The sequence below is a fragment of the Quercus lobata genome, chromosome 4 (genome assembly GCF_001633185.2).
Source record: "Quercus lobata isolate SW786 chromosome 4, ValleyOak3.0 Primary Assembly, whole genome shotgun sequence".
Classification (NCBI taxonomy): Eukaryota; Viridiplantae; Streptophyta; class Magnoliopsida; order Fagales; family Fagaceae; genus Quercus; species Quercus lobata.
The window spans coordinates 3,838,318-3,856,610 of NC_044907.1; the positions used below are offsets into that span (position 1 = coordinate 3,838,318).

The following is an 18,293-nucleotide window of genomic DNA, read 5'->3' on the forward strand; positions in this document are numbered from 1 at the left end:
CAACTGGCCGTTCTGTTATCACGCGGCTGGATCTCGAGACTTAGTCAAGCCCCGAGCCACCCCTATTTTGAAAAACCTGACTCTTCACATTCCATTCTCACCCCAGTATAAATACCCCTTATACCCACATAAGAAAGAGAGTTTCCAGAGAGAATTTTGAGAGAGAAACCCTAAAGTAAAACAAGATTGATTCATCTACAATCTTTACAAGAGTAAAACAAGATTAATTCATCTACAATCTTTACATAAGAGTCTCTTTAAATTCCTCATCTTTCTTCCTCTCCATTGTTAAACTCTTGAAAGGTTTTTTTACCAAAACCTTTTCTCACCATATCCATTACTGTGAGAGGGCTATTTGGTGTTCTGGGAAGCAATTAGGAAGGAACCAATCTATATTGGTTGATGTTATGATCAAGTAGCGGAATCCGGGAAACTAGAAAAGAAATAGGTTCGACACAATCTCGTTGGAGCAAGAAGTTTGGAGGGCTTAGGTGCACTGGGTAGATTAGGCTTGGAGGGTCTATTGCTGTCCATGTATCCCAATTACATTTTTTAGTGGATTACATACCGCTTGGAGGGCGGCGGAGAGATTTTACGTTGAGGGCTTTAGTTTCCTCTTCGATAACACATCGTGTGTTATCCTTGTGTTTGCATATTCCTTCCCTTTTATTTTTGTCTTTTATTATCTGTTGTGGGTTGTGATTTTAATTGGCTTATATTGTTTAGCAATTCTGTTTTATAGCTTTTGTTCATTTTCTGCACACTAGTTGTTTGACATAAAGCTTGAATTGGTTATTTTGTAATTGGGGGTTTAAACGTTCAAGGATGTTTTACACACTATTTGAACTTTCAGTATTAGACATCCAAGATTGTCCGGCTTATGGGCCGGCTTTCATTATGTGCTACTAGGCCATATTTAAATGAAGAAATTATTAAAAGAGCCCTAATCCTTTACCTAAACATATATCATGCATTTAAATGAAATTCTAAGGTTGAATTTAATCAACCATCTTGTTGGCTTTCTTCTGTACCAAATTTGTTTGTAATTCAGCATTTAAAAACCCTGTATTTAGGTGGGAATCATGTAAGGGTAGTGTGTGAGAGAGTGTGAAGAAAAGCTCAAGATTGTGCACTGAAGCAGAAACTCACGACTAGATCTTGTGGGTGGCTCACGACTGGCAAGCCACCAGATGATGCACACAAGCGAAGTATGTAGAGAAGTTGAATCATCATACTAGCTATAGCATTACAGGACAAAAAGTCCAGACTGACCATTCAGTTAGCTCGCGGCTTGAACTTGCGATTCAATCAAGTCGTGAGGCAAAGTCACCAGCCAGCTCTATTTTGAAAAATGACTCTTTGCATTCCATTCTCACACAAGTATAAATACCTCTTATACCTACGAAACGTAAAGAGTTTTTAGAAAGAATTTTGAGAGAGAAACCCTAGAGAAAAACAAGATTGACTCATCCACAATCTTTACATAGTGACTTTTCAAATTCCTCAACTCTCACCCTCTCCATTGATATATCCTTGAGAGGTACATTAGCCAAATCCTTTTCTTGCCATACCCATATCTGTGAGAAGGCTATTTGGTACTTGGAAAGCAGTTAGGAAGGGACCAATTGATATTGGTTGATGCTATGGGTTATAGCGGAATCCGATAAGCTAAAGAAGACAAAGGTTCGGCATAACCTCATTGGAGCAAGAAGCTTGGAGGGCTTAGGTACACTAGATAGATTAGGCTTGGAGGGTCTTCTACTATTTATGTATCCCAACTTCATTATTTAGTAGATTATTGACCGCTTGGAGGGTGGCGGAAAGGTTTTACGTTGAGAACTTCAGTTTCTTCTTCAATAACACATCGTTGTGTCGTTTTTGTGTTTGCATCTCTCTTCCCTTAATCGTTGCCATTTAATTTTTGCTGTGGTTGTGATTTTATTTGGTTTAGATTGTTTTATTAATTCTGTTTTAGCTTATGTTCATGTTCTGTACATATATTGTTTAATAATAAGCTTGAATTGATAATTTGTAAATTGAGGGTCTAAACACTCAAGGTGTTTTATACACTAATTAAACATTCATAAATAACACACACATGTTAAAGATCACATCACAATATGAAAGGAAACAAATAAAACACTATCAAAAAAAATATTAAAAATGGAAATATAACAACTAAATAGAACACACAAGGAAAAAAAATTAAATAAACCAAACATGGCAAAAAGACTCAAACAAACATGGAAAATAATTAAACACAAAATGTTAACCTAAATAGAGTCAATCATAATCAAATAACATGAGAAAAATGATTAAGTGCACGTTTGGTAGACTGTAATAGATACTGTAATGTAATAGATATTCTAATGACATAACTATTCGGTTGTTTAGTTATGTTTTTATTACAATGAATAGTTATTCCTTACGAATAGTTATTCTTCAAAATGAGGAATAACTATTCCTTAAAAGTACTGAATATTTATTCCTTCATCTTATGTAATAACTTTTTAAGACAATTTCCTAAAAAACCATTAGTTGCCACATCTTCAAAAGGAAAGATTATAAATTTTCCTTCTTGTTCATTATTAGCTCTATTTTGAACACCCTAAAATAAGTGTATTTTAGGAAATTTGACTTAAAAATGATTTAATTACACATTCTTTTTATACTCTACTAAATTGTGGATACATATTTAGGATTCTATTCCTAAATGATCACCAAACTAGTAAATAGTAATACTTATTACATTCCAATTTAATGTATTTCTTGTAATACTTATTCCTATTCCCATGTAATAATTATTACAGTGCACCAAATGTACCATAAAACAATAAAAGCGAGATTTTTGTCAAATCTGAGTTCTGGGTGTGTAAGCATACTCAACTATGCATACGCATGGTTGAACGGTGTACACACATACTCAATGATGCGTATGCATCCTTTAACATAGATTAAAAAAATCACATTTTTATTGATTTAATCAAACGAAGATATAAACATAGAAATCACACAAGCATATTGGAAACCTTAAAAACTAAACGAACATAAAACATATAACACAAAACATTAACATAAATAAAAAACCACGAGAAAACCAATTAAATATACTAAACATACATAAAATAAATAAACATGTTAAACTTCACATAGAACTAAAATAACAAAACAAGAACAACCAAAACAAATTATAAACAACTTAAAATCATATTAACAAATATTAAAAGAATCATAAACATCAAATAATTCAAATAAAACAAATAGAGAAACTAAATCAAGAACTCATATGAATCCTATTAAACAAAGAAAGAATTCATGGGAAGAACACTCACCTTGCTTAAAATTATGAGTTTGAGATTGTTTAATTGACCTCTCAATACCTAAAACAAAAAGATTAGATTGATAGAATAAAAGAATTAAAGAAAACAATAGTTTAGAAGTAATTACAACTCAAAAGTGCTCAAATCGCTTTGAAATTAATACTAAAAAATGACCATTACTCATTGCTTTAACCATAACTTTTGATCCACAAAGACTTTTTGAGTGATCTTTGTTTCATTGGAAAGTATACATCATGTGCTTTAATATGAACAAAATTTTTTCCTAATTTGGATTTATATTTAGTGAGTTATGACCATTTGAATTTGGGCCATTAGAGTAGTCAAAATTAGGGTTTTTTTAGGAGCATGCGTATGGATGAATCATGCATGCATACATAGGCTAATCTTCTTGTTTTTAAAACTTCATTTTTAAGGGCCCAAAACATCATTCTTTGATGCAAGCTAGCCCTTAAACCCTCGGGAACATCCAAAGATCATTGAAAAATCCCAAAAACCCTAATTGTAACTGATAAATACTTATCTTATGTCTTTAATCAAAACTATAGCTAGAGAGAGTTATTTTTTTGCTTCCACCTTCTCTAAAATCCTGGTTCTCTTTTCTTAAACTCATACGCAGCACCTTAGCACGTTTTTTAAAGATTAAAACCTCTCTTTAGTTAGTTTTAAGGTAGAAACTAATGTTCTAATTTGATTTCTCTAGAACCTTCTTCAATTAAACTTTGTTCTTGAGTTGCGATTCCTAAAAACTATTGTTTTCTTTAATTATTTTGTTCTATTAACCTAATCTTTGTGTTGTAGGCACTAAAAGGTCGATTAAACAATATCAAACTCATAATCTTATGCAAGGTGAGTGTTCTTCCCATGAATTATTTCTTTGTTTAATAGGAGCCACATGAGTTTTTGATTTAATTTCTCTATTTGTTTTATTTATTTTATTTGATGTTCACAGTTCTTTGTTTTATTTATTTTATTTGATATTCACGATTCTTTTAATATGTGTTAATCTGATTTTAGGTTGTTTATAACTTGTTTTGGTTGTTCTTGTTTTGTTATTTTAGTTCTATGTGAAGTTGAACATGTTTATTTATTTTATGTGCGTTTAGAATATTTATTTGGTTTGCTCATGGTTATTTATTTATGTTGATATTTTGTGCTATTTGTCTTATATTAGTTTAGTTTTTAGGGTTTTTAACATGCTTGTTTGATTTCTATGTTTATATCTTTGTTTGATTAGATCAATAAAAATTTGATTTTTCTAATATATTTTAATGGGTGCTTATGCATCATTGAGTATGTGTGCACATAGTTCAACCATACAGGCATGCATAATTGAATATGTGTACACACCCCAAATTCATATTTGACAAAAAAAACTTGTTTTTATTGTTTTAATAATTTTTCACACATTATTTGATTCTGTTTGACTTTGTTTATGTTAATATATTGTGTTTAATTATTTTCCATGCTTGTTTGAGTCTTTTTGCCATGTTTGGTTTATTTAATTTTTTTTTTTTTCATTGTGTGTTTTCTTTAATTGTTATCTTTACATGTTTAATATATTTGTTTGATTGTGTTTTATTTGTTTCCTTTTATATTGTGATTTGGTTTCTATAAGTTTTGTAGGAGTGACTTTGGGTCATTTTTATCCAAGTTTTTTTTTTTTTTTTGCCTTTGGGGTTGGGGGGGGGGAGTTGGGTGTGGTGTTAAGGGTATGTAATTTTTTCGTTACAAATCACAATGATAGGTCTATTATTTGTGGCGACCAAATTTGATCACTTGAAACCAAAATATCGAAGTTGTTCTTATACATATTATTTATTGTTCTTTAATATTGTCCATTGTCAAGACCATAAAGTCAATTTATCTGTCGGTTTTGAATTATTTTATGACTAATGTCACGTGGAGTAAATCTTAAAGTTGACTATATAGATGGTTAAATATGTAGTGAAGCTTTTAGAAAGTTAAATGTTATTCAAATTGTTTTTTCTGGTGCTATTAGATCTGACATGTGCTTGTTTCTGCGATAAGATTGGATATGCTCCTATTTTGGTTTTGAACAATTTGGCAGAGTTCATAGCAACAAGGCTTGACTCTAAACATGTTTGGAGCCAATCTCTACAACACACACACACACACACACACAAATCAACACGGTTACATATCTTGAAAATAAAAGTGTTAGATTGCTTTTTTTTCCTCTTTTCTTAAAGCACTACTAAATTAAATTTTATGTCAATCGAATGTTATTTATTATTTGATGCATAAACTTATTTTTTTTTTATACGTAATCTTATATTACAAAAAACTTGAAATATAAACATTTTTTGATAACATAACTATTGATCTTTGATTTTTTGAAAATTTTGCAAGCATAAAGGATATGAGAAGAAAATGTAATCTAATGTGGGATTTGTCAAAGACTCAAAATTCACATTTAATAAAAAGATATTGAGTGGAGTTGTAGCCAGACTTTGTTAAGTAAAAAGAGAGTTAACAAATTACACAACAAATACAAATTTAGCCCAACATAATATTAAAATTCAATCTTCGGATCCAAAATCCAACCAAAAGAGACATACATACATGTAATCATTAAAATGCAAGGCTATGCAAGCCCGAAATCAAACACCTTATGGTAATGAACCACAACAAAACAGTAGCAAGTGTCAAGACACACTTCAATGAGGTTAAACCATGCCTTACGCCAGTATGGATTTATGTAGAGAACTGCAACAATTCCCAACAGGATTGTTATGTAAGCAACCACAAAGCTTATGTAGAAGACACTCATGTCCATGAAACTACCACCTTCCCCCTCATTATCCACTGACATTGTAGATGGTGGTCTCATTTTGTCGCAACCATTATGTAATGGAGGTCCACACAAGAGAGGGTTCCCCTCATAACTACTTTCTTCAAAAGTAATGAATTGATTTTTTCTATCCGGTGTTGCTCCAGATAAGTTGTTGTGCGCCACACTAAAGACCGCTAGAGAGGTCATTTCTGTCAACTGAGGTGGAATTCTGCCATTCAAATTGTTGTAGGAAAGATCCAAACTTTCTATTTGCTTTAGATTTGAGAATGTCACTGGGATTGGTCCAGATAGATTGTTGTGTGACAAGTTCAATGCACGAATGTTGCTGCTTATCCTACCGAGTTCCAATGGGATTTTACCTGTTAGGTTGTTGCATGACAGGTCAATTCCAAACATGTACTCAAGGATGTCACCCTTGTAGGAGTAAGTTCTACTTTTTGTTGAAAACTCTACTTCTTCTCCAACATCCTCAGATGTGTCAAATGAAAAATAAGCATCAGTCGGATTTTTGAAAGTTTTTGACTTTGAGCTCAAATATGATGACACACTCCAATATCGACCTCCAGCTGATATAGAATACCTTAAAGAATGTTCCCAATCGGATGCAGTAGAAAAATTTGTTCTCCTAATGTTACCCAAGCAATGAGGAATTGGACCCAAAAATTTATTGTAGGAAAGATCTAAAATGTTTAAGTACTGCAAATGGCATAATTGAATTGGAATCTGACCTCCTAAATGATTCGCTTTCAATAGGAGAATTCTCAATGATGAGAGGCTACCAATCCAACTGGGAATGTTGCCGGTTAGATAGTTATCTCGAAGATTTAGTTCAAGTAGATTGGAGTTGTTTTGGTAAGCACTTGGAATTGGACCACTCAAGCAATTTTTATTTAATTGAAAGAAACGAATCCATGAGGAATTGAAGCAAGATGGAATAGAGCCAACCAAATTATTGTCAGAGAGGTCAAGATGTGTAAGATAATCGAGTTTGCAAAAATCAATTGGAATAGGACCTTTAAGATGATTTTTGGCCAAAACAATATCTTCTAAAGTTGACATGTTCCCCATCCATGTTGGAAGCATGCCTGAGAAGTGATTGTTGTCCAAATGTAAAGAAAGTAGGTTAGTCAAATTAGAATTGGTAGGAAATATTTGGCCACTGAAGCTATTGTTTGATAATATGAGAAATTCCAACTTGTAGCAACCCATTATGAAATGCATTGGTATGGTTCCTGAGAAATTATTCCCAGACAAGTCTAGATACCATAAGAAAACCAAATTCCCAAAAGAAGAAGGAATACTGCCTTGAAATTCATTTTTAGACATGTTTAAAATTTCTAAATTTGGAAAAATTAGACCGAGGTTTGTGGGAATTGGACCTTGCAAGTAATTATTTGAAATATCTATTCTCGAAATGTTGGGACGAATATCATATGGCACTATGAAAGGCCCCGTGAAAGAGTTATTGTTTAGAATAAACATCTCCAATTTTGTGTTGTTCTCTAACAACCAATTAGGGAACTGCCCAACCAACTTGTTGTGAGAGAGATTAATTATTCGCAAATCATATTGGTAATGAAGAAATCTGGGAGTTGTGCTATTGCGAATGTTAAATGAACAATTAGAGAAACTGAAAATCTTTAACTGGAAGGTTGGAATCGAAGTAGGAGAGTTAGTTTCCAAAGCTATTATATTGTTATCACTTAATAGGATCTGAAGATTTGAGAGGTTGAAAAGGAAGGAGAATGTGGATGGGATGAAGAAGTTGTTATTTGAGAAAGAAAGGTATTCAAGTGATGAAAATCTGGATAGGGGGGATTGGATGTTCCCATCCAAGTGATTATAAGAGAGGTCCAATATTTCAAGTGATGTCAAGTTTGCCATACACGAAGGCAATATCCCTTCAAAATTATTATAGCTGAGGTCTATCACTCGGAGATTCTTAAGTTCACACCAGCCTGTAAAATGAGATAATTAGTTATTAGGTTCTATAGTATTGTAAAATGAGACTATTCTAATTATTCTAAGTATTATTGTGAAAAAAAAAAAGCCTAGGTCCAAAATACAACTGCTCGTGGTTGTTTGGTTTACCTAGATCAAAAACAAAAACAAAAAGAAAAAAAGAAAAAAAAATTGAGGTATGTAAATTAATTCCGACATGTTAGAACATGAAATAGTAATTGCAAAACATATAAAGATAGCACACAGAAATATTCAAGTCAATGAAGGGTAAAATGGAAATTTTACCATTTTTAAGTGAGTGTTATAAAATGGAAATCTATATCAATATATATCTAAAAGTTAAAGCGAAGTATTTATTATTATTACGCTCTAGTTGAGCCATGTCATACACTTATTTCTAATACTTTCTCTCTAATTTTAAAATATTTTTCTCCTTTTAAATTTCTCATGTTATAATTACACTTCTTCCAACAATTTCTCCCTCACTTTTACATTTTTATCTTCCCACTACTCTATTCCTTAACGTTACAATTTCTCCTTTCATTTGTCTTCCTTTTATTTTAACTCTTCTTCTCCCATTTTATTTACTATAAAATTTTGTTATTCTCTCTTCCATTCAATTCATATTTTGCTCACACAAAAATGTGAGTACTCTCTCTCCCTCCCTCTCTCTCATAGTTTTGGTTTAAGTTAATTCTTAAATATTTTGGAAGTGAGAATTTGAGTCTATATTAAAATATCTACATAGCTATGTATTTGAATGTGTCTATCGATTATTTGAGTAATATCTATATAGATTATATTTAACAATTATTTGAGTTATATAAATTGTAAATTTGTGATGAGATTTTATTATCATGATAATATCTTCAAGTGAATGAGAAATTTGAATAATTAATTTGAAACTTAAAAAAGTTTAGTTATACCAAAAAATAAAAAACATAACACACTATAACAAAAGTTTGAAGAATATAAATCACTTCAAAAAATAATAATATTAATCACAAACACCCAAGTTTCTGAAAAAAAAAAATCCAAATAATAGAATGATATATTTGTAGAGATAAAGAGTTAAAAAATACTTTTCAAAATAGTTCAATTTTTAAGGAGGACAAATTATCTTCACTAAATCTTAAAGAATAAATTATATATTATACCGTTTATTGGAAGATGAAAAGGTAAAAAGTGGGAAAATTTTTGAAGAAAGTATAATATTAATTTGAGAAATTAATAATAAGAGGAGTTAAAAATAAGAGAGATGATATTTTGATTGTTAAATAATGGAGTTTTTAATTCACCTAAAATGGATAAATGTTAAGAAAAATTTTAGGAAAAAATGGAAAGAAAAATGATAATGACATAATCGTCAATGTGGCTAAATTAGAGTATAGCAATAATAAACGCTAAAATTAAGTAATAAAAAATTATAGAAAATAAAAAATTCATATAATGTTAACAGTTAAAATATTATGTGAATAATGATAACAAAGGTTAACAATTTTTATTAACAATTCATCATTTAATCTTCTTATTTTAAAATATTTTACGTCTGAAATAATTATAGGAACAATATGTACTGATGAATACAATTCATTCAAAATTTAATTTTTGTATAAAGAATAAAAAGAGTTACAATCACAATTAGCCAACTTTTGGATTGTATGTTAAAAATTTAAAAAAAAAAAAAAAAAAAAAAATTGGGTTTGAGAAAGTTTGTTTAGAACTAAAAGAATAATTTACACATTTTATATACTTTTTAATGGTACAAAAATGTTGTAAATCACTTTTATTAAAAAATGTATATTTTACCACCGCATACTCTTGGTGTGATGGTCACTTTACAAGTATAAATGCTTGTGTGGTGTGAGAGGCAAGGGTCAGAGTTCAATTCTCCATGAGGGAGCTTCACACACATTTACACTTAGATTAAATTATAGTAGAATTCTATCTTGTATAAAAAAAAAAAAAAAAATGTATATTTTCACTAACTTACCTTTTGAATCCCTAAGGAAAATTTGTATTATTTTTCAATAATAAATTCTATTAAAAAAATATGATTAAGATGAATTAACAATTATTGATTTTCCTTTTATGCATTTTAATGTTTCATGAGGATACTTTATGAAGAAAATTTCATTTATTTGGATTTTAGCTCTTCTAACAATTGTGAAAATTTCAAGCAATAATTTGGAAGGTAATTTATGTTGTAGTTTATTTTTTGATTGTGTAGTTATGTGATGGATTTGGATTGTAATTTATAAGTTGTTTAGAAAATTAAATGTAGTGTAGTGTGTGATTTTTGGAGTAGTCAATTCGTTTTTCATTGTCCTTAAGTTAATAAAAACCTTACTCTTCACATGATTTTGGTCTTCAGGTTTGAATTTGGTCAAATAGAAATTTAGGCAAAAAGGAACAAATCCTTATTAATCTAATGGGTCAAAATAGCTCATCATAGTTCCCCATCGTCATCATTGTCACACAACAGTTATTTTTTTACATTTTTTTTTTTTTAAGTTCTTTTTGTATATCTGGAATTTTATATCAAGAATGTCTGCAAATTTAATTGTATAAAAAGTTGTCTTTTGTTTTTTTTTTTTTTTTTTAAATAAAATTATCTGAAACTTCTCTCCTTTTGTTATTTTCTTAAAAAAAAAGAGGGGGGGGGGGGTGGTTAACAAACATGACATTCATTTTTTAAAATTTATTTGGTCCTAAAAATTGATTAACTTAGAAAAGATGTCAATTTTCTTACTTTGAATACGGCATTTTAATAAGAAGAAAATAAATCATGATACTTACTAAAGACAACAAGTTTTGTTTCATTGAATTTCAAGAAATTTGATTATCAATATTTAGAACATGTTCATTACAGCTTATGCTTTTCAATGATTATGGCAAAAAGAAAAATGCTAAATACTTAAGATGTCAATGGCATAACTGACCTTTAGTAGTTAACGATCCTTTCAAATTGTTATTTCCGAGATATAATGTCTTCAAGGATGGGAAGGCTGCCGTTGAGTCAAGAATTCGTACACTGATTTTGGTTCGACTCAAGTCTAGGAGTTGCAGCTTACTTAAGATGTTTGAATCTATACGGCAAAATAAAACGTGTCAAAAATATTGATGTTGGTACCATATAAAAGAAGTATTTGATTTTAATCCATATACAACCTATCATACCTTTTGTTGTCACGAAGTCATTGATCTCGTTGTCATTCAAGTAAAGATTCTCCAAGTTGCTAAATGCTTCAAATTCTGTATTAAAAAAACAAATTACATATAAAAAAAAAAAATTGTGGAAAAAAGGAACTTCAGTTGCATAAATACTTTCATTTAAAAATCATGGTAAAATTTATTTGCATAAATCTCAACTATTGATATGAGGGATATAAAAAATATTACGTTCTTAATAATATTACTCTTCAATCTTCATTTGCAAATTAATGATAATTTTACCTTGGATGTGGATTGATCCACTCAAATTGTTATTATTCAAATCTAGTTCCTTGAGTGAAGTAATGCCACTAAGTGATGACAGAAAACTGTTATTGAAATTATTATCATCCAAGTGAAGCACCTCCAACTTGCTCAACGAAGATAAGCTTTCAAAACCTGCAAGTTAGACGCTTCAATTTGCATGTCCGCAAGTATATATTCCCACAAAACAGTACAAAATGAATCTTAACATACAACTAATTTGTGGTCTACATTTATTTTTAAAGAAAAGCTAAAAAAATTTTCAAACTTATTTTTGTCAAACAGATTAATTGGAGGTGTAGACACCTCATTTTGTACCCGTTAATAAATCCACTTTGGGCGCAAGGGAGTACGCCTCGACCTTTATGGTGGACCGTGGTGGAGAGTGAAAAAGGGAGCCGTCACCTAGTTTAGGTCTAGGAACCATATCAGCCTTTCAAACCGCTCACTTACATACATAGGTCTGCTTACCAAATTATGGGTCTGAAATTTGGATACAGTTTAAAAAGGTATTAGGCATCCAAGACTGCCCAGCTTGTGGGCTGGCTTCCATTATATGTTGCTAGGCCATATTTAAATAAAGAAATTATTAAAAGAGCCCTAATTCTTAACCTAAACATATATCATGCATTTAAATAAAATAACACACACATGTTAAAGATCACATCACAATATGAAAGGAAACAAATAAAACACTATCAAACAAACATATTAAACATGGAAATATAACAACTAAATAGAACACACAAGGAAAAAAAATTAAATAAACCAAACATGGCAAAAAGACTCAAACAAACATGGAAAATAATTAAACACAAAATATTAATCTAAATAGAGTCAATCAGAATCAAATAACATGTGAAAAATGATTAAAACAATAAAAACAGGATTTTTGTCAAATCTAAGTTCTAGGTGGGTATGCATACTTAAGTATGCATATGCATGGTTGAACCGTGCACACACATACTCAATGATGCGTACGCATCCTTTAACACAGATAAAAAAAATCACATTTTTATTGATTTAATCAAACCAAGATATAAACATAGAAATCAAACAAGCATATTAGAAAAATAAAAAACTAAACAAACATAAAACAAATAACACAAAACATCAAGCTAAATAAATAACCACGAGCGAACCAATTAAATATACTAAACATACATAAAATAAATAAACATGTTAAACTTCATATAGAACTAAAATAACAGAACAAGAACAACCAAAACGGATTATAAACAACTTAAAATCATATTAACAAATATTAAAAGAATCATGAACATCAAATAATTCAAATAAAACAAATAGAGAAACAAAATCAAGAGCTCATATGAATCCTATTAAACAAAGAAAGAGTTCATGGGAAGAACACTCACCTTGCTTAAAATTTTGAATTTGAAATTGTTTAATTGACCTCTCAATACCTAAAACACAAAGATTAGATTGATAGAATAAAAGAATTAAAGAAAACAATAGTTTTGAAGAAATTACAACTCAAAAGTGCTCAAATCGCTTTGAAATTAATACTGAAAAATGACCTTTACTCACTGCTTTGACCATAACTTTTGATCCACAAAGACTTTTTGAGTGATCTTTGTTTCATTGGAAAGTATACATCCTGTGCTTCAATATGAACATAAATTTTGCCTAATTTGGATAAATATTTAGTGAGTTATGACCATTTGAAGTTGGGCCATCAGAGTAGAAGAAGTTAGGGTTTTTTTAGGAGCACACGTACGGATGAATCCTGCATGCGCACATAGGCTGATCTTCTGGTTTTTAAAACTTCATTTTTAAGGGCCCAAAACATCATTCTTTGATGTGGACTGGCCCCTAAACCCTCGGGAACGTCCAAAGATCATTGAAAAACCCCGAAAACCCTAATTTTAACCAATAAATACTCATCTTGTGTCTTCAATCAAAGCCATAGCTAGAGAGAGTTATTTTTTGGCTTCCACCTTATCTAAAACCCTAGTTCTCTTTTCTTAAACTCATACACAGCACTCTAAGGCAGAAACTTATATTCTAATTTGATTTCTCTAAAACCTTCTTCAATTAAACTTTGTTCTTGAGTTGTGATTCCTAAAAACTATTGTTTTCTTTAATTATTTTGTTCTATCAATCTAATCTTTGTGTTGTAAGCACTGAGAGGTCACGCAGTTAAACAATATCAAACTATAATCTTATGCAAGGTGAGTGTTCTTCCCATGAATTCTTTCTTTGTTTAATAGGAGCCACATGCGTTTTTTATTTAGTTTCTCTATTTGTTTTATTTAATTTATTTGATGTTCACAATTCTTTTAATATGTGTTAATCTGATTTTAAGTTGTTTATAGCCTGTTTTGGTTGTTCTTGTTTTGTTATTTTAGTTCTATGTGAAGTTTAATGTGTTTATTTATTTTATGTGTGTTTAGAATATTTATTTGGTTTGCTCGTGGTTATTTATTTATGTTGATATTTTGTGTTATTTGTCTTATGTTAGTTTAGTTTTTAGGGTTTTTAACATGCTTGTTTGATTTCTATGTTTATATCTTTGTTTGATAAATCAATAAAAATTTGATTTTTCTAATATATGTTAAAGGATGTTTACGCATCATTGAGTATGCGTGAGCATAGTTCAACCATGCAGGTGTGCATAATTGAATATGCATACACACCCCAAATTCAAATTTGACAAAAATCTTGTTTTTATTGTTTTAATCATTTTTCACACATTATTTGATTCTATTTGACTCTGTTTATGTTAATATATTTTGTTTAATTATTTTCCTTGCTTGTATGAGTCTTTTTGCCAAGTTTATTTAATTTTTTTTAATTGTGTGTTTTATTTAATTGTTATCTTTACATGTTTAATATATTTGTTTGATTGTGTTTTATTTGTTTACTTTTATATTGTGATGTGGTCTAAAACATGTTGTTTGTGTTATTTTATTTAAGTGCATGATGCATGTTTAGGTTAAGGATTAAGACTCTTTTAATAACTTCTTTATCTAAGTTTGGCCTAGTAACACATAATTTAGGCCAGCTCACAAGCCAAGCGGTCTTGGGTGCCTTATACCTTCCCAAGCTGTACCTAAACTCAAGACTCATAATCTAATATGCAGACCTATGCATGTAAGTAAATGGCCCAAAAGACCCAATATAGTTCCTAAACCTAATCTAGGTGGTGAATCCATTTTTCACCATCCGCCACAGTCCACCCCTAAAGGCCGAGACATACTCCCTTTTGTCCATAGGAGGGAAACCAAAAATTATACACACTTAAGAATTTAGCACTCTTCCTTTGCAAATTAATGAATTTTACCAGAAAGGCTTACCTTGGTTGGGGATTGAACTATTACAATTGTAGCACCCCAAATCTAGTTCCTTGAGGGAAGCAATTCCACTCAAGCATTGCAGAATGCTGTCATCGAACTTAATACCATCCAAGGAAAGCACCTCCAGCTTGCTTAATGCACAGAATCTTTCAAAACCTGTGATTTAGATTTAGATGCTTCAATTTGCATGTCCGCAACTATATATTCCCACAAAGCAATACAAAATGAATCTTAATGTACAACTAATTTGTGGTCTACATTTATTTTTAAAGAAATTGTAATTAAAAAAAAAAAATCAAACAATTTATTTTGGTCAAGCGGATTAATTGGAGGAGGGAAACCAAAAACTTTACACACTCAAGAATTAAGCACTCTTCCTTTGCAAATTAATGAGAATTTTACCAATAAGGATTACCTTGGATGGGGATTGATCCATTCCAATTGTTGAACCCCAAATATAGTTCCTTGAGGGTAGTAATTCCACTCAAGGATGAAAGAATGCTGGTATTGAATAAATTCCATTGCAAGTGAAGCACCTCCAGCTTGGTCAACGCAGAGAATCTTTCAAAACCTGTAATTTAGATGCTTTAGTTTGCATGTTCGCAACTATATATTCTCACAAAACAGTATAAAATGATTCCTAACGTACAAATAATTTTTTCATGTCAATTTAAATTTTTTTTTTTTTAAAAGAAGGTAATAAAAAAAACAAAAACAAAAAAACACAAATACTACCTACTTTTCTTAGGATATAAACTTGGTACCTTCATTTGGGACCCATCCAGAAATAGAATTAGAACCCAAATTGAGGTCTTGGAGCTCTTCAAAGGGAAGAAACATAGAGGCGTTAAAGTACCAACCACAGCAATCACTCCCATACATTGCATAATCAAGAGCAAGTTGGATTACACGTCCAGTTTTGAGGTTGCACTTGACTCCTTTCCATTCACAACAATCACTCTCTTTGTTATCGGAGTCCCAAGATGTAAAATGATATTTATCAGTGTAGCTGGCGGTGGAAGCTTTGTATTGCAAGAGAGCTATCCTCTCTTGCTCCCAACAACCAAAGCATCCATTCATATCTAATTGAATAAAAACTAACACCACTGGCCACCACCAAAAAGGTCTCAGCAACTCCATTACTTTTTCTTTTTCTGATTTTCTATAACAATAAGACTGACAAAGTTTTTGCTTAACTCTAATTTATACTTCCAAGGAAAATAGATTTTGAGTTGAAATAACAATACCACCACCATCCTAGATATACCTACTACACGTACCACTTTCTCAAATCATATCTTTGTGCTTTTACCAAAAGCAAAAAGTTACATTAGTTATTTGAGATGACTTGGACTAAGACTTCGTAGTTCACATCATGGTGTCTTTCCACCCAACTATTGTGACAATCCTTTCTAAATAAAAAAAAGTGCAAGAAGATAATTTATTTTCTTTTAATGAATAAATACTTTGATTGAGGGAAGTAAAAAGAACCAATGGCCTTACTGGTATAGTTTCACTGGAATGAAGTTTAACTTTTGTTTGATAATTTACAAATCCTAGATCAGTGAGACACAAAGGAGCTTTCTCATGTCATATTTGGGTCCCATCTGACTTCATCCCTATACAAAGGAGCTTTCTCATGTTATATTTGTGCTTTTTTTTTAAAGCAAAAAATTTACATCCATTATTTGAAATGACCAAGACTTTTTTTTTCTTTTTTCTTTTTTTTTATGTGAGAAACAAGATGATTAAGGCTAAGTGTCTATTTGGAAATAACTTATCTAATTTTTTGTTGAAAATTTTTGGTTGAAAATGTGTTAAAATATACTTGTACCTTTTTTTTTTTTTTTTTTTTTGAAAAAGTGGAAAAAACAAAAAAAAAAAAAAAAAAGAAGAGGTTTTAAAAAAATTGTATGTGAAAAAGGTCGCGAAAGAGTTATTATATCACAAGGAACTCGACTTCCAAGTGAACTTTTAAGAAACTCGATTTTTGTAAACTCAAGTTCCATGTGAAACTTGAGTTTTAAAAAGTGGTACACTGCTAAATATTTTTCAAACAATGATAAAATAATAATAATTTCAAAAAATAGTGATATTTGGTTATTTTTGCCAATAAAGTCAATAAACACTTTCATTAAAGGAATAAAAAAGAACCAATGGACCTACAAATACACTTTTATGAAAGAGATTTGACTTTTGGTTAATTTCAATATCATTTCATAATGTTTTTGCTTGAGTCCTAAGATGTAAAATTATATTCATCAGTAGTTGATCATGGAAGCTTTGAGTTGTAAGAGAGCTATTCTATGTTTCTCCCAGCAACCAAAGCACCCATTAAAATCTAATTGAACAAAATTAACACCACCCACCACCTAAAAAAAAAAACGTACCAACTAATCTAATTTTTCTTTTCCTGAATTTCTCCATACATACAGTGATTTGTTTTCTTTCGTCCTACTCAAGAAGACCAACACTCAAGAAGAGGCCAAAGTCTTTGGTTTGAATGTTGCTAATCCTAATTTCGTATCTAGTACTATCTTGGAAAATGTTTCATTATGACTAGTCTATTGATACTAACAGCTTTGCATTAATTGAGAATACCTAAACTCAAGAAAATTAAGGCCAAAGACTTTTGGGGCAATTGTTACTTGTTAGGCCATCCCTTGACTTTTCCCTCTTTTTGAAGACTTGGACTCAACGAAATGCCAAGAACTTAGGCCTCATCAAATGAACTACCTTTTATGAATTCATATCCAAGTGCTCTTGGAAAGTGCTTCATTGTAAATGCTAGTCTATATCACTAGTATTATGAACGTTGCACTTAGACCACTAGAGTTGAAGACTTTGACGTACATTTTATCCTTACACCCACCCCCACAGAAATTGTTTTTCAACTAAGGGTGTATTTGTTTTGGCTTCAAACCATTTCAGGAAATCATTTTACACCTCACCTTGTGTTTGGTTGCGCAAGGAAAATAGAATTTTCCGGAAAAGCATTTCATTTGACCGTAAAATAAAGGCTTTGACCCGGAAATTGTTTTACGTTTCTATTTTCACTTCAAACCATTTCCGAACTTAGACGCGCAGAGAGAGAGAGAGAGAGAGAGAGAGAGAGAGAGAGAGAGAGAGAGAGAGAGAGAGAGAGAGAGAGAGAGTAGAGAGCCTTTGACTTCATGCAACCAAACACACCAGCGAGATCGCGCCCCAACCCCAGACGCGCCGTCTACTTCACGCCACCGAGATCGCGCCACATGAAGCCTGTCGCCGCTTGACCGGTCTCGTCCTCCTCTAGGTCAGATCATCTCCTCCTCTAGGTCGATCTCGTCATCTGCCACTCGCCGATCTATCTCCTCCTCTAGGTCGATCTCGTCCCCGATCTGC

The 18,293-nt window shown here is 31.2% G+C and overlaps 1 protein-coding gene across 1 annotated transcript; it reads right to left on the reverse strand.

Moving 5' to 3' along the window:
* Positions 1-5,946: 5,946 nt before the first annotated feature.
* Positions 5,947-16,052, reverse strand: LOC115984411 (receptor-like protein 15). Its single transcript, XM_031107442.1, has 7 exons — positions 15,677-16,052; positions 15,328-15,483; positions 14,913-15,068; positions 11,575-11,730; positions 11,299-11,373; positions 11,061-11,207; positions 5,947-8,114 (listed from the first exon to the last, which is right to left on the reverse strand). Exons 1-7 carry the CDS (start codon positions 16,050-16,052, stop codon positions 5,947-5,949), a joined length of 3,234 nt encoding a protein of 1,077 aa, XP_030963302.1.
* Positions 16,053-18,293: the final 2,241 nt, after the last annotated feature.